Raw genomic sequence first — 22,979 nt, forward strand, 5'->3', positions numbered from 1 at the left:
AACAGACATATAACAGTATATTACTTTCAGGTGTATAATATAATGATTAGATATATGTATATATTGTGAAATAGTCAACACAGTAAATCTAGTTAACATTCGTCTCTATATATTCTTACAATATTATTTTTCCTGTGATGATAATTTTTAGTATTTACTCTCTGCAATACAGTATTATTAACTATAATCACCATGTTGTACATTAAATACCCATGACTTATTTATTTTATAACTGAATATTTGTACTTTTTTAAATTTTGTTTTATTCTTTTCCAAGTGAGAGGAGGGGAAATAGAGAGGCAGACCCCCGCATGCACCCCAACCAGGATCCACCTGGCAACCCCCATTTAGGGCCAATGCTCTGTCCATCTGGGGCCATACTCATAATGGAGCTATTTTTAGCACCTGAGGTGGAAGTTCCACAGAGCCATCCTCAGCACCCAGGCCAATATGCTCAAACCAATTGAGCCATGGCTGTGGGAGGGGAAGAGAGAGAGAGCAATAGAGAGAAAGAGAGAGAGAGAGAGAGAGAGAGAAGGGGGAAGGGGAGGGGTGGAGAAGCAGATGGTCACTTCTCCTGTGTGCCTTGACCAGGAATCAAACCCAGGACATTCACATGCTGGGAAAATGCTCTACCACTGAGCCAACTGGCCAGAGCTGTTTGTACTATTTGAGCCCCTTCATCTCACGGTGATAGTCACCTGGACCTGCTTTGTGTGCCTTTTATCTGCGTCTTCCCCTCTGTCTTTGACTATCAGCACTCCGTAGACAGACACTGTGTCTGTGAAACTGGCTTTGTACAGCAGCTGGTCTGTGGCAGTGTAAGCAGACTTTAGAACTGTCTGTAGATGACAAGAACTTTTGCTTCTTTTGCTTTGGGTGTAGATGCAAGCCCAGAATCACGGGGCGGCAGTGTGACCGATGTACTTCCGGGTTTTACCACTTCCCTGAGTGCATTCCCTGCCACTGCAACAGAGATGGGACAGAGCTGGGGATCTGTGACCCGGACACTGGAGCTTGCCTCTGCAAGGTAACGATGAACATGCAATGCCAAGGGCGTCAACCACCAGTCAGTGCGGCACTCCTTCATGTCGAGACAACATATAAGAATACACGGAAAATGAGTGGTGGGCACACAACACAATCAACAATGAAGTAAAAAAATAAAGTGGAAAGAATATATGGGAAATGGGACTGACCTGTAAATAGATTTCTGCAATGTTTGTAGCATTTTATAGTTATTCTCATTCAATGGAAATAGAAGGGAAGAGCCCTCTCACCTTCCATAGAGGCTGCAGACCTCCTTCAGAATCTGATGACAGATACAGACCCTCTCCAGAAAAACCAACGCAAACTTCTATCTACAATTCCAAGTGTTTCAAAGGTTCCCTAGAAGCCTATTTCTGGTCCATCTCTGCTACCAGGGGTTCCCCCAGGTGGTAGGAGAGCTCCCATGTCCTGGCAGATATTTTGAGCTGGTAGTAAGTGGGATGAATTGATCCCACCATATTGTTAATCCTTCTGGTGCTAATTCCCTACCTTCAAGATGCCAAAGGGAATCATAAAACATTTAAGTTTTCTATTTGTATGTGGTATAAAAATTTTAAAAATTAGTGCCATATAAAAGCTTAATAATTACATATCAATATTTTATTAGCATCCATGTTCTAATACCTTGAACGGGAATTTTTTTTTTTAAAGATTTTATTCATTAATTTTTACAAAGAGAGGAAAGCAGGTGGGAGCAGGAAGTATCAACTCATAGTTGTTTCACTCTAGTTTTTCATTGCTTGCTTGTTATATATGCCTTGACTGGGCAAGCCCAGGGTTTTGAACCAACAACCTCAGAGATCCAGGTCAGTGCTCTGTCCACTGCACCACCACAGCCAACCTCATACTGGTATTTCATTTTGTGTAAGTAGCTAATCACTTACAATCAGGGAACCTGTAGAAGGAACAACCTATTGTTTCATGTTTTCAATAGGAGAATGTGGAAGGTGCTGAATGTAGTACGTGTCGAGAGGGCTCGTTCTACTTGGACCCAGCGAATCCCAAGGGTTGTACCAGCTGCTTTTGTTTTGGAATAAATAATCACTGTCACAGTACACATAAAAGAAGAACTAAGGTATGCAAGGAGTGAGAGTTGTTTTGTTTTCATTTAGTACTTTCTCAGGAGGAAGGAGTCCATTGACATGAAACATGAGGGGTAGTGGAAGTGTTTGTACGTTACTTTGCTAAAAGGTTAGGTAAGCGTGGCCCTCACTGTTTCTCAGCCTTCTGTGTTCTTTCCACAGATGTCCTCCTGCCCTGTCCCTTCGTTTTTCAGGTTTCTGCTCAGGTGTCTCACATGCACAGGGACCTTCTTTCACCACTTCCTACAAAACAGCTCGTTCTAGTCACTCTCTCTGTGCTTACCCTGCTCTGTGCCATGTACTCAATAGCATTTAGCACTCGCTGTCATATCCGACATTTAGTTCTAAAATTTGTTTATTACCTGCCTTCCTCCACCACTAGAATGTGAGCTCCTGATTCATCTCAGTGCCGACAGCAGCATCTAGCAGGGGTCTCAAACTCGCGGCCCGCGGGCCGTATGTGGCCCGCCGAACAATTTTGTGCGGCTTGCAGACTAATCCACGAAGTTCAAAATATTTTGGATAAAATTAAGTAAGCCTAGGGGCCTACTTGTATTTTTCATTTCTCTACCATCCTAGCTAGATATTAGCTTAGTTAGCAGCAGTTGTGATGCGAACTACAGTTTCTGGTCGTTTTGTGACACTGAAAAGTGTTGCGTAACAGTTGCCTTTTGTAGACCTAGTGCGGCCCACCGAACGGCTGTGATCTTGCTCTGCGGCCCACATGCTGAGTTGAGTTTGAGACCCCTGATCTAGAACATAGTAGGGGCTTAGTAAACACTCATTAAGCAAATGAGCTTTGCTGTTCTTCCCTCTTGTTTCTTCTTATCTGCTTCTCTTCTTCTTGCTTTACTTCCCTTCTCATGCATTTTACATCTTCTCTTCGGCCATCTTTTAAATTAATTCCATGAAACTAAAACTTTGTTGCCTTCAATATTCCAGGGACTGGTAATCTAATGCTTGCTTGCTTTGTGTGCGTGATAGCTTATATCCAACAAGTATTCAAAGAAAGATTATTGTACATATTTTATTGCCTGCCTCCTAAAAGGAGCGCAGACTTGTAATTGGGGAAAAAATTAGTTTGTGAATCCATTCTGAAGTCTCCCTTCTTTAGCCCTGGGGAACCCTGAAGCGTTATTCCTAATCTATACCTTGTCTATTCCTTCTTTTTCTTCCTCTCATAATTTAACTCCTGTCTTCCTTTATGATCAGAGAAATATTTAATTACAGTGCTCCATCTAGAGCAAAATAATGATAGCAAACCACTGCATTCCACGTCACATTTTATATACAAGGAGCTCATTATTAAAATGTGCCTGCTGTATTCGATGTTATTAATATGCCTCTTTATGTATTATTTGAACATTTATTGGACACCTTCTAAAAGTCAAGAACCAGGATGTGGGCTGAGATACAAAGATAAATGTCACACCCACATGGTCTCTGCCTTCTGAGAATTCCGAGGGTAAGCCAAGCAGAGATGCCTTTGAAGCAAGGTGGCTGCCCCATGGCTCTTTCTATTCTGCATACTCCAACCAATCACCAGAAAAGTGACAGGCACACTTTTCCATCCCTTGCTTTTGTGTTCTAGTTTGTGGACATGATGGGCTGGCGCCTGGAGACAGTGGACCGAGCAGAGATCCCCGTCTCCTTCAACCCTGGCAGCAGCAGCGTGGTCGCTGACCTCCAGGAGCTGCCCTCCACCGTTCACACCGCAAACTGGGTCGCACCGCCTTCCTACCTGGGGGACAAGGTAATGATGTCCTTTGTTCTCCCACAGCCTCACTGGTCCTCCTCCCTCACGCATGAGCATCGTTTACTGGATGTCTGGAAGGGAACATAAGGAAGCTCAGGTTACTACAACTGAAGAAAGTAGGTTAACTACAAATGCAGCGGAGATTCTGCTCCCCACTGGGAGGGCCTGAGACCCTAAGAAACTCATGGACGCCACATGCATTAGCCCATGAGCAAAGGAAGTCATGCACCGTGTTTTTCTCGGGGTTTTTCTTGTTTGTTTTGTTTTGTTTTTACTTGATGCCAAAAGACACAACCCTTGAAATAACATCTGTTGCAAATGAGACATGTATGCTTTTAAATGCCAGTGCTGGGAATTCTTTGTTCTTAAGCAGACGAAAGGCTCCTTGTCAGGAAAACAAAAGCTGAAAAGTGACTCACGAGCTCCCTGAAAAAAGCACCAGATTCCGTGGCAGTTCGGCTTTCGTTAGCGGAGTCACATGCAGTCAGCGAGCCGCTCCTAGGGGAGCACACGCACTGGATGCGCTTCCTTTGCCGCATAAATTGTTATTCCAGAGCCTGGCCAGCTGCACTCACCCATGAGGCCAGAAGTGTGGCCTCCTGTTGAAACACTAACAGGTGGCACGGGGTAGAGCTGTTGAGAAGGGGTGGGTTTCATAGGGCCAGGCCAGGCACTGCCACGTTCTTATCTTCAGAATGACTACATATTAGGGCTTTGTTGGCCTGAGGTCTCTAATTCTGTCTTCTGGTTGAAGGACTATGGGTTTTGACCTTTGTTTTGTTTTTTTTTTAATATAAATTTTTATTAATTTTAATGGGGTGACATCAATAAATCAGGGTACATATGTTCAAAGAAAACATCTCCAGGTTATCTTGTCATTCAGTTATGTTGCATACCCATCACCTAAAGTCAGATTGTCTTCCGTCACCTTCTATCTGGTTTTCTTTGTGCCCCTCTCCCTCCCCCACAACCACCACACTCTCATCCATGTCTCTTAGTCTCGTTTTTATGTCCCACCTACATATGGAATCATGCAGTTCTTAGTTTTTTCTGATTTACTTATTTCACTCTGTATAATGTTATCAAGGTCCAACCATTTTGTTGTAAATGATCTGATGTCATCATTTCTTATGGCTGAGTAGTATTCCATAGTGTATATGTGCCACATCTTCTTTATCCAGTCATCTATTGACGGGCTTTTTGGTTGTTTCCATGTCTTGGCCACTGTGAACAATGCTGCAATGAACATGGGGCTACATGTGTCTTTACGTAGCAAAGTCTGAGTTTGGGGGTTATATACCCGGTAGAGGGATTGCTGGGTCATACGGTAGTTCTATTTTCAGTTTTTTTGAGGAACCACCATACTTTCTTCCATAATGGTTATACTACTTTACATTCCCACCAACAGTGAATGAGGGTTCCTTTTTCTCCACAGCCTCTCTAACACTTGCTATTACCTGTCCTGTCGATAATAGCTAATCTAACAGGAGTGAGGTGGTATCTCATTGCAGTTTTGATTTGCATTTCTCTAATAGCTAATGAAGATGAGCATCTTTTCATATATCTGTTGGCCATTTGTATTTCTTCCTGGGAGAAGTGTCTGTTCATGTCCTCTCCCCATTTTTTTATTGGATTGTTTGTTTGTTGTTGAGTTTTATGAGTTCTTTGTATATTTTGGATATTAGGCCCTTATCTGAGCTGTTGTTTGAAAATATAATTTCCCATTTAGTTGGCTGTCTGTTTACTTTGTTATCAGTTTCTCTTGCTAAGCAAAAACTTCTTAGTCTGATGTAGTCCCATTCATTTATCTTTGCCTTCACTTCTCTTGCCTTTGGCATCAAATTCATAAAATGCTCTTTTTTTTTTTTTTTTTAATAAATTTTTATTAATGGTAATGGGATGACATTAATAAATCAGGGTACATATATTCAAAGAAAACATGTCTGGGTTATTTTGTCATCAAATTATGTTGCAAACCCCTCGCCCAAAGTCAGATTGTCCTCCATCACCCTCTATCTAGTTCTCTGTGCCCCTCCCCCTCCCCCTAACTCTCTCTCTCCCTCCCTCCCATGTCCTCCCTCCCCCCCCACCCTTGGTAACCACCACACTCTTGTCCATGTCTCTTAGTCTCATTTTTATGTTCCACCAATGTATGGAATCATGTAGTTCTTGTTTTTTTCTGATTTGCTTATTTCACTCCTTATAATGTTATCAAGATCCCACCATTTTGCTGTAAATGATCTGATGTCATCATTTCTTATGGCTGAGTAGTATTCCATAGTGTATATGTGCCACATCTTCTTTATCCAGTCTTCTATTGAAGGGCTTTTTGGTTGTTTCCATGTCTTGGCCACTGTGAACAGTGCTGCAATGAACATGGGGCTACATGTGTCTTCACGTATCAATGTTTCTGAGGTTTTGGGGTATATACCCAGTAGAGGGATTGCTGGGTCATAAGGTAGTTCTATTTGCAGTTTTTTGAGGAACCACCATACTTTCCTCCATAATGGTTGTACTACTTTACAGTCCCACCAACAGTGAATGAGGGTTCCTTTTTCTCCACAGCCTCTCCAACATTTGCTATTACCCGTCTTGTTGATAATAGCTAATCTAACAGGAGTGAGGTGGTATCTCATTGTAGTTTTGATTTGCATTTCTCTAATAACTAATGAAGCTGAGCATCTTTTCATATATCTGTTGGCCATTTGTATCTCTTCCTGGGAGAAGTGTCTGTTCATGTCCTCTTCCCATTTTTTTATTGGATTGTTTGTTTGTTTGTTGTTGAGTTTTATGAGTTCTTTGTAAATTTTGGATATTAGGCCCTTATCTGAGCTGTCATTTGAAAATATCAGTTCCCATATAGTTGGCTGTCTGTTTATTTTGATATCAGTTTCTCTTGCTGAGCAAAAACTTTTAATTCTGATGTAGTCCCATTCATTTATCTTTGCCTTCACTTCTCTTGCCATTGGAGTCAAGTTCATAAAATGTTCTTTAAAACCCAGGTCCATGAGTTTAGTACCTATGTCTTCTTCTATGTACTTTATTGTTTCAGGTCTTATATTTAGGTCTTTGATCCATTTTGAATTAATTTTAGTACACGGGGACAGGCTGTAGTCGAGTTTCATTCTTTTGCATGTGGCTTTCCAGTTTTCCCAACACCATTTGTTGAAGAGGCTTTCTTTTCTCCATTGTGTGTTGTTGGCCCCTTTATCAAAGATTATTTGACCATATATATGTGGTTTTATTTCTGGGCTTTCTATTCTGTTCCATTGGTCTGAGTGTCTATTTTTTTTGCCAATACCATGCTGTTTTGATTGTCGTGGCCCTATAATATAGTTTAAAGTCAGGTATTGTAATGCCCCCAGCTTCATTCTTTTTCCTTAGGATTGTTTTGGCTATTCGGGGTTTTTTATAGTTCCATATAAATCTGATGATTTTTTGTTCCATTTCTTTAAAAAATCTCATAGGGATTTTGATGGGAATTGCATTAAATTTGTATATTGCTTTGGGTAATATGGCCATTTTGATTATATTTATTCTTCCTATCCAAGAACAAGGAATATTTTTCCATCTCATTGTATCTTTTTCAATTTCCCTTAACAATGCTTTGTAATTTTCATTATATAGGTCCTTTACGTTCTTTGTTATGTTTATTCCTAGGTATTTTATTTTTTTTGTTGCAATCGTGAAGGGGATTATTTTTTTGAGTTCGTTTTCTAATATTTCATTGTTGGCATATAGAAAGGCTATGGACTTTTGTATGTTAATTTTGTATCCTGCGACCTTACTGTATTGGTTGATTGTTTCTAATAATCTTTTTGTGGAGTCCTTCGGGTTTTCAATGTATAGGATCATATCATCAGCAAAAAGTGATAGCTTTACTTCTTCTTTTCCGATATGGATGCCTTTTATTTCTTTGTCTTGTCTGATTGCTCTGGCCAGAACTGCTAGCACCACGTTGAATAAGAGTGGAGAGAGTGGACAACCCTGTCTTGTTCCTGATTTAAGGTAGAAAGTCCTCAGTTTTATGCCGTTTAATAGGATGTTGGCTGATGGTTTATCATATATGGCCTTGATCATGTTGAGATATTTTCCTTCTATACCCATTTTGTTGAGCGTCTTAAACATAAAATTGTGTTGTATTTTATCAAAAGCCTTTTCTGCATCTATTGATAAGATCATGTGGTTTTTGTTCTTTGTTTTGTTGATATGGTGTATTACGTTAACCGTTTTGCGTATGTTGAACCATCCTTGAGATTCTGGGATGAATCCCACTTGATCATGATGTATTATTTTTTTAATATGTTGTTGTATTCGGTTTGCCAGTATTTTGTTTAGTATTTTAGCATCTGTATTCATTAGAGATATTGGTCTGTAGTTTTCTTTCTTTGTGCCATCCTTGCCAGGTTTTGGTATGAGGGTTATGTTGGCCTCATAAAATGTGTTTGGAAGTATTGCTTCTTCTTCAATTTTTTGGAAGACTTTGAGTAGAATAGGAACCAAGTCTTCTTTCAATGTTTGATAGAATTCACTAGTATAACCGTCTGGGCCTGGACTTTTATTTTTGGGGAGATTTTTAATAGTTTTTTCTATTTCCTCCCTGCTGATTGGTCTGTTTAGGCTTTCTGCTTCTTCATGACTCAGTCTAGGAAGGTTGTATTGTTCTAGGAATTTATCCATTTCTTCTAGATTGTTGTATTTGGTGGCATATAATTTTTCATAGTATTCTACAATAATTCTTTGTATTTCTATGATGTCTGTGGTGATCTCTCCTCTTTCATTTTGGATTTTATTTATTTGAGTCCTGTGTCTTTTTTCCTTGGTGAGTCTTGCCAAGGGTTTGTCAATTTTATTGATCTTTTCAAAGAACCAGCTCCTTGTTTTATTGATTTTTTCTATAGTTTTTCAGTTCTCTATTTCATTTATTTCTGCTCTGATTTTTATTATCTCCTTTCTTCGGCTGGTTTTGGGTTGTCTTTGTTCTTCTTTTTCTAGTTCCTTAAGGTGTGAAGTTAAGTGGTTTACTTCGGCTCTCTCTTGTTTGTTCATATAGGCCTGAAGTGATATGAACTTTCCTCTTATTACTGCTTTTGCTGCATCCCAGAGATTCTGATATGTCGTATTTTCATTTTCATTTGTCTGTATATATCTTTTGATTTCTGCGCTTATTTCTTCTTTGACCCATTCATTTTTTAGAAGTATGTTATTTAGTTTCCACATTTTTGTGGGTTTTTCCCCCTCTTTTTTGCAGTTGAATTCTAGTTTCAAGGCTTTATGATCAGAAAATATGCTTGGTACAATTTCAATTTTTCTAAATTTGCTGATATTGTCTTTCTGGCCCAACATATGGTCAATTCTTGAGAATGTTCCATGTACACTAGAGAAAAATGTATACTCTGTTGCTTTGGGATGAAGTGTCCTGTAGATGTCTATCATATCCAGGTGTTCTAGTATTTCGTTTAAGGCCACTATATCTTTATTGATTCTCTGTTTGGATGACCGATCTAGAGCCGTCAGCGGTGTATTGAGGTCTCCAAGTATGATTGTATTTTTGTTAGTTTTTGTTTTAAGGTCAATAAGTAGCTGTCTTATATATTTTGGTGCTCCTTGGTTTGGTGCATATATATTAAGGATTGTTATGTCTTCTTGATTCAACTTCCCCTTAATCATTATGAAATGACCATTTTTGTCTCTGAGTACTTTTTCTGTCTTGTAGTCAGCATTATTAGATATGAGTATTGCTACACCTGCTTTTTTTGGGGTGTTGTTTGCTTGGGGTATTGTTTTCCAGCCTTTCACTTTGAATTTGTTTTATCCTTGTTGCTTAGATGTGTTTCTTGTAGGCAGCATATAGTTGGATTTTCTTTTTTAATCCATTCTGCTACTCTGTGTCTTTTTATTGGTAAGTTTAATCCATTTACATTTAGTGTAATTATTGACACTTGTGGGTTCCCTACTGCCATTTTATAAATTGCTTTCTGTTAGTTTTGTATCTAGTTTGATTCTTCTCTTTTGTTTTTCTATCATTTGTTTTTGTTTGTTTGTGTTCCATACTTCTTTCCTCTGTTGCTACCTTTTTTAAGTCAAGTGTTTTTGTGGTGGTTTTTTTAAGGGTGGTTACCATTAAGTAATGAAAAGGGTACCTACCATATTCATTGTAGTACCCTATCTTATAAGTATTTCTGCACTTCATCATCCTTTGCTACTGTTAATCTCCATCCTCTCCCCCTTTTTTTCCTTTGTTGTCACAGTTTAAGTTTGGTTTTATTGTGTTCTTGGTGGAGCTGTTACTTGTGGTGTTGTTTTCTTTTGTTCTTTGAATCTGGTTGGAAAACCCCCCTTAGTATTTCCTGGAGTGGGGGCTTTCTGTTGATAAATTCTCTCATCTTTTCTGTATTTGTGAATGTTTTTATATCTCCTTCATACTTGAAGGATAGCTTTGATGGGTATAGTATTCTTGGCTGAAAGTTCCTCTCTTTCAGGGCTTTACATATTGGGGTCCACTCTCTTCTAGCTTGTAGAGTTTCTGCTGAGAAATCTGATGATAATCTAATAGGCCTTCCTTTATATGTTGTACTCTTCTTTTCCCTGGCTGCCTTGAGAATTTTTTCTTTGTCATTGGTTTGTGTCATCTTTATTATGATGTGCCTTGGAGTGGGTTTGTTGGGGTCAAGAAAACTTGGTGTTCTGTTTGCTTCTTGAATTTGAGGCTTTAGTTCCTTCCACAGGCTTGGGAAGTTCTCGTCTATTATTTGTTTGAGTATATTCTCCATTCCATTTTCTTTCTCTTCTCCCTCTGATATACCTATTATTCTTATGTTATTCTTTCTGATGGAGTCAGACAATTCCTGTAGGGCTTTCTCATTTTTTATTATTTTTGAGTCTCTTTCTTCTTCTCTCTGTTGTGCCTCAAGTTGTTTGTCTTCTATTTCACTAATCCTATCTTCAATCTGGGCTGTTCTGTTAGCTAAGCTTGTTACCTCGTTTTTCAGCTCGTGAATTGAGTTTTTCATTTCTGTTTGATTTGTTTTTATAGTTTCAATTTCCTTGGTAATATATTCTTTGTGTTCATTGAGTTGTTTTCTGATCTCCCTATATTGCCTTTCTGTGTTTTCTTGTATCTCTCTGAGTATTTTTAAGATTTCTATTTTAAATTCTCTGTCATTTAGCTCCAAGGCTTCCAATATGTTAAGTCTTTTCTCCATAGATTTTTCCACATCTATTTGTGTTACCTCTCTTTCTTTTGTATCCATAATATTCTATTTCCTCTTTCTTATCGGCATCTGAGGGTGGTCTTATTGATAGCACGCAAGCGCACTCCCTCGCGGCTTGAATGAGTGTCGCTGCTGCGGTAGCTTCCTCCACACCCTCGTCTTTCAGATTCAAGTGATAACAGTCCTTTTGCTTTCAGTTTGTGTGGAACTCCGGAATGCTCCGAGGATAAATTTTTCTGTTTCTAGTTGATAAATTTGTTGTGATTTAGGGGAGAGCTGTCGGACGCGCTTCTCACAGCGCCATTTCCATGACGTCGCTCTCCTCAAAAACGTTTCTATCATTGATAAAATGCTCTTTAAAACCAAGGTCCATGAGTTTAGTACCTATGTTTTCTTCTATGTACTTTATTGTTTCAGGTCTTATATTTAGATCTTTGATCCATTTTGAATTAATTTTAGTACAAGGGGACAAACTGTAGTCGAGTTTCATTCTTTTGCATGTGGCTTTCCAGTTTTCCCAGCACCATTTGTTGGAGAGGCTTTCTTTTCTCCATTGTGTGTTGTTGGCGCTTTTATCAAAAATTATTTGACCATATATATGTGGTTTTATTTCTGGACTTTCTATTCTGTTCCATTGGTCTGAGTGTCTATTTTTCTGCCAATACCATGCTGTTTTGATTGCCGTGGCCCTATAATACAGTTTGAAGTCAGGTATTGTAATGCCCCCAGCTTCATTCTTTTTCCTTAGGATGGGTTTTGACCTTTGAATGTGAGGAACCTTGCTTCTCTCATATAACCCCACTTCTCCCTTATGTAATACTCCTCTTCACCTCCACATGGTGGGCCCATGTACTGGTTATGTCATACTGTGTAACAAATAACCCCACAACTTTGAATCTTAAAGCAACGAACAGTTATGATCTTGCATATTTTCTTGCATAGTCTCTGCATTAGGAATCCAGGAGTGATAGTTCAGAGTCGTCTCAATGTTGTCTGGGGTCCTGGTCATCTGGTAGTGGAGGATTCACTTCCAAGCTCACTCATGTGGTTGTCAGCAGGTCTCTGTTCCTTGCTGGCTGTGAAGTGGAGGTCTCAGTTCTTCATTGCATGATGCTCTCTCTCCATAGGTTGTCTGAGGGTCCTTATGATTGGGCAGCTGACTTTCTCTAAAACAACTGCTAGAGAGAGAGACAGACAGGTAAATAGATCAGATAGATAGATAGATAGATAGATAGATAGATAGATAGATAGATAGATTCAAAGCAGGAGTTGCAGTCTTTTTATAACCTAATTTCAGAAATGACATATCCTCACTTCTGCCATATTCTATTTATTAGAAGCCAGTCACTAAGTCCAGCCCACACTCAAGGGGAGAGAATTAAACTCCACCTCATAAAAGATAAGATATCAAAGACTATGGGAACATAGTTTTAAAACTACCTTAGCCAGCAAAAAAAGGCAATATAGTTGGCCCTTGAACAACACAGGTTTGAACTGTGGGGGTCCACTTATATGGGGATTTTTTCATCTTATAAACAAGAGACGTAAACTTACATTATCAATGAATACATACCATACTCTAACTGTATCTTCTTTTCCTTATAATTTTCTTAATAACATTTTCTTTTCTCTAGCTTACTTTATTGTATGAATACAGTATCTTTTACATATGCAGCACAAAATGTGTATTATCAAATATTTATGTTGTCAGTAGGCAATTAGGAGTTAAGGTTTTAGAGAGATAAAAGTTATACACAGATTTTCAACTGTGCAGGAAGGGGTGTTGGCACCCCTAAGATCCACAATGTTCAAGGGTCAACTCTACTCAAGATGATTCAATATGTTGCTTTAGAATTTTTTCCAGACTCTGAGATCATAATTCTGTAAAGCTTTGTGGATAGGGAGCCCAGAAATGCTACTCGTTCCCTGCTGTGAGTTATTTGCATTCTCCAGTAGGGGTATTTTGTCCTTCCTGCTCTAATGTTATATTGCCTCTGATTTCCATTCCTTAATCACTCCTTCCTTCTTGGTTGGTTTTACTTTAAGGGTGAGAAGAGAAGTTGCTGTCAGAAAACCATGACAGTTCACCTCCACATCTCCAACATCATCATGCTACATATGGGCGCTGAGAGAAGGCCCATACATCTAATGGCATAGGCAGGCATGGCTGTGTACTGAGGGGAATGGCTAATCACTTAGGGAATACTTCCATCTGCTCTCGGGAAGATTTTTGAAAATTTATTTTCAGAGGTTCATTTTGTAATGGATAGATATTAACCAATTCTCTCAGTTAAGTAAGAAACCAATGGCCTAGGTTTCTTAGAATAGCTATGGACTAAATAACACTCTGTTCTAGTAGTCACCTAGGATAAAGGATCCTCTTTGTTTCCATGTGACTATTATTTTTCTTTTTAACCCTTTGAGTAGTAAGAACATTCATGTACGTCCTCATGCCTCCTGACCATCAGAGTACGATCGATTTATTTTAAAAATGTGTAAGGCAACATTAAAAAAAGGCAAATGTATGTTCTTGTTTCCATAAACTGGTTATCAAACAAACATTATTTTAAGTTAATAAAACTATAACTAGGACTAATTTCATTTTTTGAAAAATATCTCACTCTCGGGGGGTCAGCAAGCATGAAAAAAACTCACTACTCAAAGGATTAACAGAAGTATCTTTTGCTTGTAAAACTCAACCATGTCCATGTTAAACATTTTAATTGATATAAAAAGGTATGATGTAGTAAGTTAAAATACCATCTTCAATTTCATTCTCTAAGAATGAGCATTGTTAACAGGTTGATTGTGTATATCTTTCCAGATTTATGTGCCTGTGTACTTTTTAGAAGGGCTAATGTTGCCATAGTCTCTTTTAATGTTTGTGCTATTGATAATATCATTTCAATTTTAGGTTTCCTCATACGGTGGCTACCTCACCTACCAAATCAAGTCATTTGGCCTTCCTGGTGACATGGTTCTTCTGGAAAAGCAGCCAGATGTGCAACTCACTGTAGGTATCAGAACACAGTGGTCATGTTCTGATTCGATTTTAGGACAACTTGATAATGGACCTACACCACATTTTGATTAAGTCATTCCTAATATTTTGTAGAAACTAAAAGAGAAGTTCAGAACATACAGTGCCTCCTCTGGACCCTCAGCTCCTGCTCACCCCAGGCCCAAATGGTTTCTCGTTTGTTCCCTCCCCTTGTACTTAGTGTCTCACCCTTCCTTCTCATAAGTTCGTGTTAAACCTTTTTTTTTTTTAATGATTCTGTCTTTCAGTTTAGTTTCATAAATGTTTTTGAGCCCTTCCTGTGTACAAGACCAGGTTGCTGGGCTCGTAAAGGATAGGTAAACCCTGTCCTCAAAAGAGCATAATCTAAGAGGGGAGGTAAGAAAAATACCTACAACCCATTGAACAGTAAGTATTTGAGGTGAAGTTCAAACAAGGCTGTGTGGGATCTGGGATCCAAGTGAACACTTAAGTAGTTAGGAGACCCTCAGAAGACTTCATCGAAAAGGTTAGTTTTAAGCCAGTACTTTAAGCATGGGCATGAGAGGAGAAGCACCCTTCCAGTGGCAGAGAATGAGGTAAACTGAGGCAGAGGAGCTAGTGCTTAATAAGGGTTGACCAGTCCTACCTGGCTGTATTATTGTGTGCTGGGTCATCAAAGACAGGTCTAGAAGGGTAGGCAGGAGGGTGTTTAAAGCTATGATAAGCAATTTGGCCTGATGTAGACAGTGGGGAGCCACTTTGGTTCTTTGAGAAGAAAAATGACATCACACACTATGTGTCAGACACACAAAACAGAACTGTAAACTAGAAAATCCCAGCGGGAGGGCGCTATGTCACATCCTGCATTGAGTCCCCTATAATGTATGGTCTGGGTGCCATAGCCTGAACTTGACTCTGCTTCTGGTTGTGTACATGGTTAATGCAGTGCAGTCACAGCTTCCCGAGGGGTTTCTGTGTCATTCAGTGTGCAGTAGGGACTAGTGAGGCTCGCACACCTCAGCACAGATGAGGACCTCACATTCTGGTAGATTTGTGTGTGTGTGTGTGTGTGTGTGTGTGTGTGTGTTCAGGTACTGCCCCGTGATATTTTGTGTTTACTAGCACCTGAATTTATTGAACTATTGTTTTAGAAACTGAAAAGAACCTTTGCAAAAACACTTTGGGCATGAAGCACCAAAGGTTTTAGAATTATAATCAAAGGAAAAATAGCTCCATAGTGAAAATATTGTCTTGGCAGTGCTATCAGTTTCATTGTTTTTTTGCAGAGTATTTCAAGTTCAGGCCATCAGTTTAACTATATTTTAGTGCCAAAGAGTTTATTACACAAACTGTTAGACTTCTTGGAGAGGTGATGATTGAAATTTCTCCTTAGATTCACCTTCAAACATGGAAAAGAATTTAGGTTTAGGAAACGTCACTCTGCTGCTTTGTTCCAAAGTGCTGCAATTAAGAGCCGACGGGGGCGTGTTTCTTAGATTAGGGTTTTAAACGATTTGTGATCACAGACAATGCTCTTCTTTCTGAAACACTGGCTCTAATGAGTTCCTTTTGGGTTTGGTGCTACAACAGAAAACCTGCGGCTTGTGTGTGTGTTTGTGTGGGACTGCTGATGGTAGGTGCTGACTTTGCTATTGTGCCCTGTTAAGGAGAGGGTGCAGAGGCTGAGTGGGCAAGGCTGGGCCCTAGAGGATGAGGGCTGAGGGGCTTGATCCCCCTCCACGGGCCAGCTCTGAAGCCCCCTGGCTCTGCTGGCTGCACTTCGAGGCCCTGCTGACCTGCACACACCACCCATCGAATCACTTTATTCCTATCACAGTCAGGTCCTATGGGCAGTAATGGAGACAGCAACTCATGTATTGACCGCAAGGCATGGTTTAAAACATTTTTTTTTCCATCTTTTTAGCCATTTTTAATCAAGAGAATTTTGAGGTTTGCTATTTATAAAAATGCACTGCATTAGGTAGTTATTTTCAGCTTCCGTGTCACTGAACCTTTTGCCAGTCAGCTTATTCTCAGCAATTTTTTAGAATCAGGTACTTCGTGTAATGTAGATCCATAGAAATTTGTTCTTAGTTCAATTATAAACTCCAGAACACCCCAGCCCCAGGATTCAAGCATACGTGTTTTTCTTTAAACAGGGTTGGCACATGTCCATCACCTACGAAGAGCCTAGTGGCCCACGGCCAGACCGTCTGCATCACGGGCGAGTGCAGGTGGTGGAGGTATGTACATGATGTAAGATCCTACAGGACATATTCCTCATGATCCTTTTGTTCTGCAACTGAGTTCTTTCAAACAATCATAGTTTTTTTTAAGTTAGGATATGAATTTAAAATATTTATTAATCTTATCAATATAACTATAATGTCTATATATTAAAATATAAATTATATAAATTATACAGAGTTTCATCCTCACAGGACTTTGTTTGTACTATTTTTTTTATGGCACTGAGGACCGTGTCTTCTGTTTTCTAGTTAATTATCCTTGTCTTATAAACCCTGTGAGTTACAGGGTGCTATGACATAGCTCCCTCTCACCCTCAGGCCCCCCTCGGTGGCCTGGGACCTGGTGAGTCCAACAAATGCTGGGAAGAATGGATGGAAAAGCTACAAAGACGTCTAATGTCAAAACAACAAGAGCAATATAGATAAACCAAGGAAAGCTCATTGAATCATAGAATATTATATTTATATTATGCCTACTTGGTTACAACTACTCCTTTAAAATAGTGTTCCATTTATATTTCTAAATATTTCCAATACTTCAAGGTGATATTTCTTCAAGTACCTTGAACTTGCAGACATATTCTAACATTTGTGTACAGATCCATCTTACAATGGAAAACTACTTGGGAATAAATGAAACAAAGTATCGATACCTACCACAACATGATAAACCTCAAAACCACGATCCTGAATGAAAGAAGCAGGACACGAGGGATCACATATTGTGTGTTTGGATGAGAGAGGTGATACCCGCAAAAATGCTGGAGTAAGAACCTCCAAAATTTCTTTCCTCCATGAAAGCAATGAGAAAGATGGCCTGAATTGTCAAAATCAACTATTAAGAGCTCTGGGAATTAACTAAAAGTTTATAGCAATCTGGAAAACATTTATTCAAGAAAAATGAATGAATCTTGGAAAGAACAACAGGTTTTGTGACTGGTGTTCAACTTGCTCTATTTCCATCTGCCCCCCCCCAAGAGCTCCACAGTAACCTTGAAAATCAATAGCCCACTATCAAAGTGAAAGCCAGTAACCTGGAAGCCACCAGAGGGGACAGAGTAGGATCGGATCTCCTACGAAGCCTCATTCCCAGAGAACTGTCATGATGTGACCTGTCCAGAGGATTTCTGGATGATCCCACTACAAGGCTGCCTTTCCTTGACCTGACTCAGAGCTTTCCCAATGTGAAAAGCCTCTCCCTTGGGTCTGCAGGAAACATTTCGGGCCAGTTATTTCCCCTGAGGCTGCCTAAGGTGGTGGACAATAGTTGGAGGAAACAATAGGCTAATCATAAAATTAAAATTTGGGGGATGTGATATCCATAGGAGCTTTGAAAAGATCTAATACAATCCTGGAAACTTAGAAGAACTCACTCACTTACGGAGGGCTGTATGCATTCTCAGGAGATACCTGAGCAATTTCTGGCTGACTCTGAGGCTCTGTGCAAGCAGGAAGTAAAGCTAGAGCAGAGTTGTCAACTCCCTGGCTGAGGGTTGGAGGGGGTCCCCAACACGCACACAGAGCCCATGTGCAAAGTCTAGGAGACGTCTTATTTCCAGGCCTTTGTGAAAATCTCTGTCCAGTCATTAGCTGACTGCTGAGCTAACTGATGACCACTCAGGACAAAGATGACAAACTTTACAGAATTAGTTCAGAGAACTCATCAAATAAACCCACAAACAGCCACAAGTCCTGTAAAAGTGAAGTGGGGGGAAATTATTTCCAGAGTTGCCACATTATATTATTTTAAATGTCCAGTTTTCAAAAAAAAATATATAAAACATGGAAAGAAATAAGAAAACGTGGTTTGTATATGGTGGGGGGGAGTAACAAATGGACATTGTCCCTAAGGAAGCCCAGACATGAATAAAAGGCTTTAAGTCAACATTTTAAATATGTCAAAGAACTAAAGGACAGCCTGTCTAAAGAACTAAAGGAAAATATGAAAGCAATGTCTCACTATATAGAGAATATCAATTAAAAAACAGAAATTATATAGAAAAATCAAATAGAAATTCTGGAATTAAAAGTAAAATAACTTAAATGAAGAATTCAGTATAAGGGCTGCTGTGGACTGAATTGTGCTCCCCCCACCTCCCCAAATTCATATGTTGAAGCCCAGTGTGGCTGTATTAGGAGTAAGGAAATAAATAAGGTTAAATGAAGTCATAGGGCAAATCACTGATCCAGTGGGATTATATTGATATATGTCCTATGGTATGTCCTTATAAGAGTAGACATCAGGAAGCTCACTCTTTCAGCCATGTAAGGACAGTGAGAAGGTGACCATCTACAAGCTAGGAAGAGAGTTCTTACCAGGAACCAAACTGGCTAGCAACTTGATCTGGGATATCTAGCCTACAGAACTGTCGAGAACATGAGTTTCCATTGTTTTAGCCACCTAGTATATGGTATTTTGTTATGGCAGCCAGAGCGAAGACCAGAGCTCAACAATAGATCTGAGCAAGAAAAAGAAAGAATGAGCAAACTTGAAGAAGGTCAATTTAGTTAATCTATTTGGGGAATAGAATGAAAAAAGGATGAGGTAAACCAGGCTCTCAGAGATATTCAGAACAAATGTACCAACATGTGCATAATGGAAGTGCCAGAAGGAGGAGAGAGAGAGAAAAGGGAAAAATATTTGAAGAAATAATAGCTAAAAACTTCCCAAATTTGATGCAAATCATTAATATATACATCGAATTTCAATAAACTCCAAGTATGATAAATGTAAGAAATCTGCCTACAGAAACATCATACTTAAAATGCTGAAAAACAAACAGAGAGAATCTGGAAAGCAGCATGAAAAAAGCCCTATATCACATACAAGGGGTCCTCAGTGATAATCACAGCTGATTGTTCACCAGAAACCATGAAAGTCGAACAGCCAACCTTCCTTACAAGAAATACTAAAAGTCATCCTGAAATGAAAGGACATTAGACAATAACTTAAATCCACATAAAAAACAGAGCACTGGTAAAGGCAACTACACAGCTAAATATAAAAGGCAGTATACAGGCCCTGGCCGGTTGGCTCAGCGGTAGAGCGTCAGCCTGGCGTGCAGGGGACCCGAGTTCGATTCCTGGCCAGGGCACACAGGAGAAGCGCCCATTTGCTTCTCCACCCCCCCTCCTTCCTCTCTGTCTCTCTCTTCCCCTCCCGCAGCCAAGGCTCCATTGGAGCAAAGATGGCCCGGGCGCTGGGGATGGCTCCTTGGCCTCTGCCCCAGGCGCTAGAGTGGTTCTGGTCGCGGCAGAGCGACGCCCCGGAGGGGCAGAGCATCGCCCCCTGGTGGGCAGAGCGTTGCCCCAGGTGGGCGTGCCGGGTGGATCCCAGTCGGGCACATGCGGGAGTCTGTCTGACTGTCTCTCCCCGTTTCCAGCTTCAGAAAAAAAAAATACAAAAAAAAAAAAGGGCAGTATACAGCCTGACCTGTGGTGGCACAGTGGATAAAGTGCTGACCTGGAAGGTGAGGTTGCCAGTTCAAATCCCTGGACTTGCCTAGTCAAGGCACATATGAGAGTTGATTCTTCCTGCTCCTTCCCCCTTCTCTCTTTCTCTCCTCTCTAAAATGAATAAAGTCTTTAAAAAGATATTAAAAAAGATTTAAATAAATAAATAAAAGGCAGTGTACATATATTTTTTGCTTGTAACTTTTTCTCCTATCTTAATTCAAAGACAACCACATAAAGCAATAATTATAAATCTGTGTTGGTGAACATACAACGTATAAAATATAAGTTGTATGACAACAATACAAAGGAGCAGGGGGAGGAAATGAAGCAGATGGAAGCCAAGTTTTAGTATACTACTGAAACCGAGCTGGGATGTATATAAATTGTCCAGCATGGGCAGGTCCATAGAGACAGGCTGTAGCTGAGTGGTTGCATGGGACGGGAGGTAGGAATGGGTAGTAACTAAAAATGGCCACAGAGGTTCTTTGGATGGGGATGAAAATGTTCTACAATTACATTGTGGTTGCCTGCATCTGTAAATTTACTAAAAGTTATATGCTTAAAATAAGGGAATATTACAGTTATGTAAATATTAGATTTATGCATTAATATCAAACTGCTCACAAAAATTAGGGGATATTTCAAAATGAATATGAACCAATAAAATATCCCCTAATTTTTGTGAGCAACGTAATCACCATGTATTACGTGTCTGCTATATGCTAGGCACTGTGCAAAATACTTTAGATACATTATAGCATTAATTTAATTTAATCCTCATGATAGTCCTGAGAGATTAGGTATGATTACTATGCCCATTAAAGAGCTACGGAAACTCTTCAAAGGAGGCAACAAAACCTGAGTTAAAAGTGCAGGCTTTTATGTGAAAAGATGCTTAACATCACTAACTCATTAGAGAAATGCAAATCAAAACCACAGGACACCATCTCACACTCATTAGGATGGCTACTATAAAAAAAGTTTTTTAAATAAATAAAAAAAAACCCAGAAAATAACAAGGGTTAGCAAGGATGTGGAGAAATGAGAACACTTTTCCTTATCAGGAAAGTATAAAACTGAGCAGTTGCTGTGGAAAACAATTTTGAGGTTCCTCAAAAAAAAAATTAAAAAATAGAATGACCATATGATCCAGCAGTGCCATTACTGGATGTATATCCAAAGAATTGAAAACAGGATTTTTGAAGAGATTTGCAGGCTCATGTTCATTACAGCACTTATTCACAATAGCCAAGGGGAATAAACAACAGAAGTGTCTACCGGCAGTTAGTGGATAAATAAAATGTGGCCTGCATATGGTAATATCATTCCACCTTAAAAGGAAGGAACTCCTGTCACAGGCTAGAACATGAATGAAACTAAAGGATATTATGCTAAGTGAAATAAGCCAGTCACAAAAACAAAATACTGCATGGTTTCAATTAGAAGAGATATTCAAACCACTCAAATTCATAGAAACAGAAAGTACACAATGGTGGTTGCCAGGAGCTGGCACAGCAAGGTGGGGGAAGGAGGAAATGGTAGTTTCAGTCTTGCAGGATGATCAAGTTGTAGGGATCTGTTGACAACAATGTGCATGTGAGTAACAGTACTGTAGTGTACAATTACAAGTGGGTAAGGGGGTAATTTTTGTCATAGGTCTATTACCATAATAAAAGACGTGGCCCTGGCCGGTTGGCTCAGTGGTAGAGCGTCGGCCTGGCATACAGAAGTCCCAGGTTTGATTCCCGGCCAGGGCACACAGGAGGGGCGCCCGTCTGCCTCTCCACCCCTCCCCCACTCCTTCCTCTCTGTCTCTCTCTTCCCCTCCCGCAGCCAAGGCTCCACTGGAGCAAAGATGGCCAGGGCGCTGGGGATGGCTCCTTGGCCTCTGCCCCAGGCGCTAGAGTGGCTCTGGTCGCAACAGAGCAATGCCCCGGAGGGGCAGAGCATCGCCCCCTGGTGGGCAGAGCGTTGCCCCTGGTGGGTGTGCCGGGTGGATCCCGGTGGGGCGCATGCGGGAGTCTGTCTGATTGTCTCTCCCCGTTTCCAGCTTCAGAAAAATACAAAAAAAAAAAAAAAAAAGAATAAAAGACGTAATATGAATGTGTAGGTGCAAGAAAAGATTGTACTTTCTGTCACAATTACGTACGTTTAAAGATCTGAGCTACGTGACTCAGTTTCTGTATGCCTTTCTCTCCTTTATCTTACTCACTTTGTGCCTGCACAAACAAGAGTGCATTTTAAAATAAGCATAACACTGGAAATTTTCATTTTATTCTTTCATTTTATTTTATTGTTTGTTATCTCCTACCTTCATCCCCGGCCCCCTTCATGTGGCATTCTGTCTTCTTGGGAATAACCCAGGACATCTGACTCCTAAATGTAAATCCACTATCTTCCACTAACCTATCCTATTTTATTTTTTGTTATGTATTTTCAAAGTCTTTTCTTCGACTCGTTCTGGGTGTCTGCGTCTTTGAAACTCCTGTAAGTGAGCTTGCGGAAGGCAGACCTCGCCTCTCTGTTTGTCCCGTGCAGGGAAACTTCAGGCATGCCAGCAGCGGTACCACGGTGACCCGGGCCGAGCTGATGGCGGTGCTGTCTAGACTGGAAGACGTGCGCCTCCGTGGCCTCTACTTCACCGAGACGCAGCGGCTCACCCTGAGCGGGGTGGGGCTGGAGGAGGCCTCAGACGCCGGAAGTGGACGGAGAGCCCTTAACGTCGAGATGTGTGCCTGCCCTCCTGACTACACTGGTGATTCATGTCAGGTAGGAACTTCTCCTAGTCCACGAAATTCCCCCCAGGGGACTCCTGGCTGCTGTCCAGCATCCTGGATGAGCGGTCTGGGACATCTTCTCCCTCACACGGGTTTCTGCTGGGCTGTAGCTTCCATCTGACCTGGACCCCATTCAGGTATGAAATATGAAAAGAAATCACGAAGTCTCAAATTCCACAAGAAAGCCACAGGAGCCCAGTGGGTCCCCGCGGGTCCTGAAAATCAGGGAGGAGCCGGCCAGTTGGCACCCTAGTATTTGAGCTACTGCTTTCCCTGCAGCTGACCGAAGCTTTCATGCCTTTCTCTAACTCAAGGCCTCCCTCTTACCAACACCCCCAGTAGAGTTCAAATCCAGATCAGGGCCTGATTCTTCAAGGGGCAATCTCAGTCTCGT

At 40.4% G+C, this 22,979-nt stretch overlaps 1 protein-coding gene across 2 annotated transcripts in view; it reads left to right on the forward strand.

Moving 5' to 3' along the window:
• LAMA3 (laminin subunit alpha 3) overlaps nt 1-22,979 on the forward strand; it is a 308,158-nt gene that overhangs the window by 210,820 nt on the left and 74,359 nt on the right. For both annotated transcript variants that reach the window (XM_066246337.1, XM_066246338.1), the window contains 6 exons: nt 886-1,030; nt 1,985-2,125; nt 3,724-3,885; nt 14,017-14,115; nt 16,263-16,346; nt 22,347-22,577. In XM_066246337.1, coding sequence (XP_066102434.1) covers nt 886-1,030; nt 1,985-2,125; nt 3,724-3,885; nt 14,017-14,115; nt 16,263-16,346; nt 22,347-22,577 — 862 coding nt within the window. The remainder of the gene's footprint in view (nt 1-885; nt 1,031-1,984; nt 2,126-3,723; nt 3,886-14,016; nt 14,116-16,262; nt 16,347-22,346; nt 22,578-22,979) is intronic.

Source organism: Saccopteryx bilineata, chromosome 11 (genome assembly GCF_036850765.1).
Source record: "Saccopteryx bilineata isolate mSacBil1 chromosome 11, mSacBil1_pri_phased_curated, whole genome shotgun sequence".
Lineage (NCBI taxonomy): Eukaryota > Metazoa > Chordata > Mammalia > Chiroptera > Emballonuridae > Saccopteryx > Saccopteryx bilineata.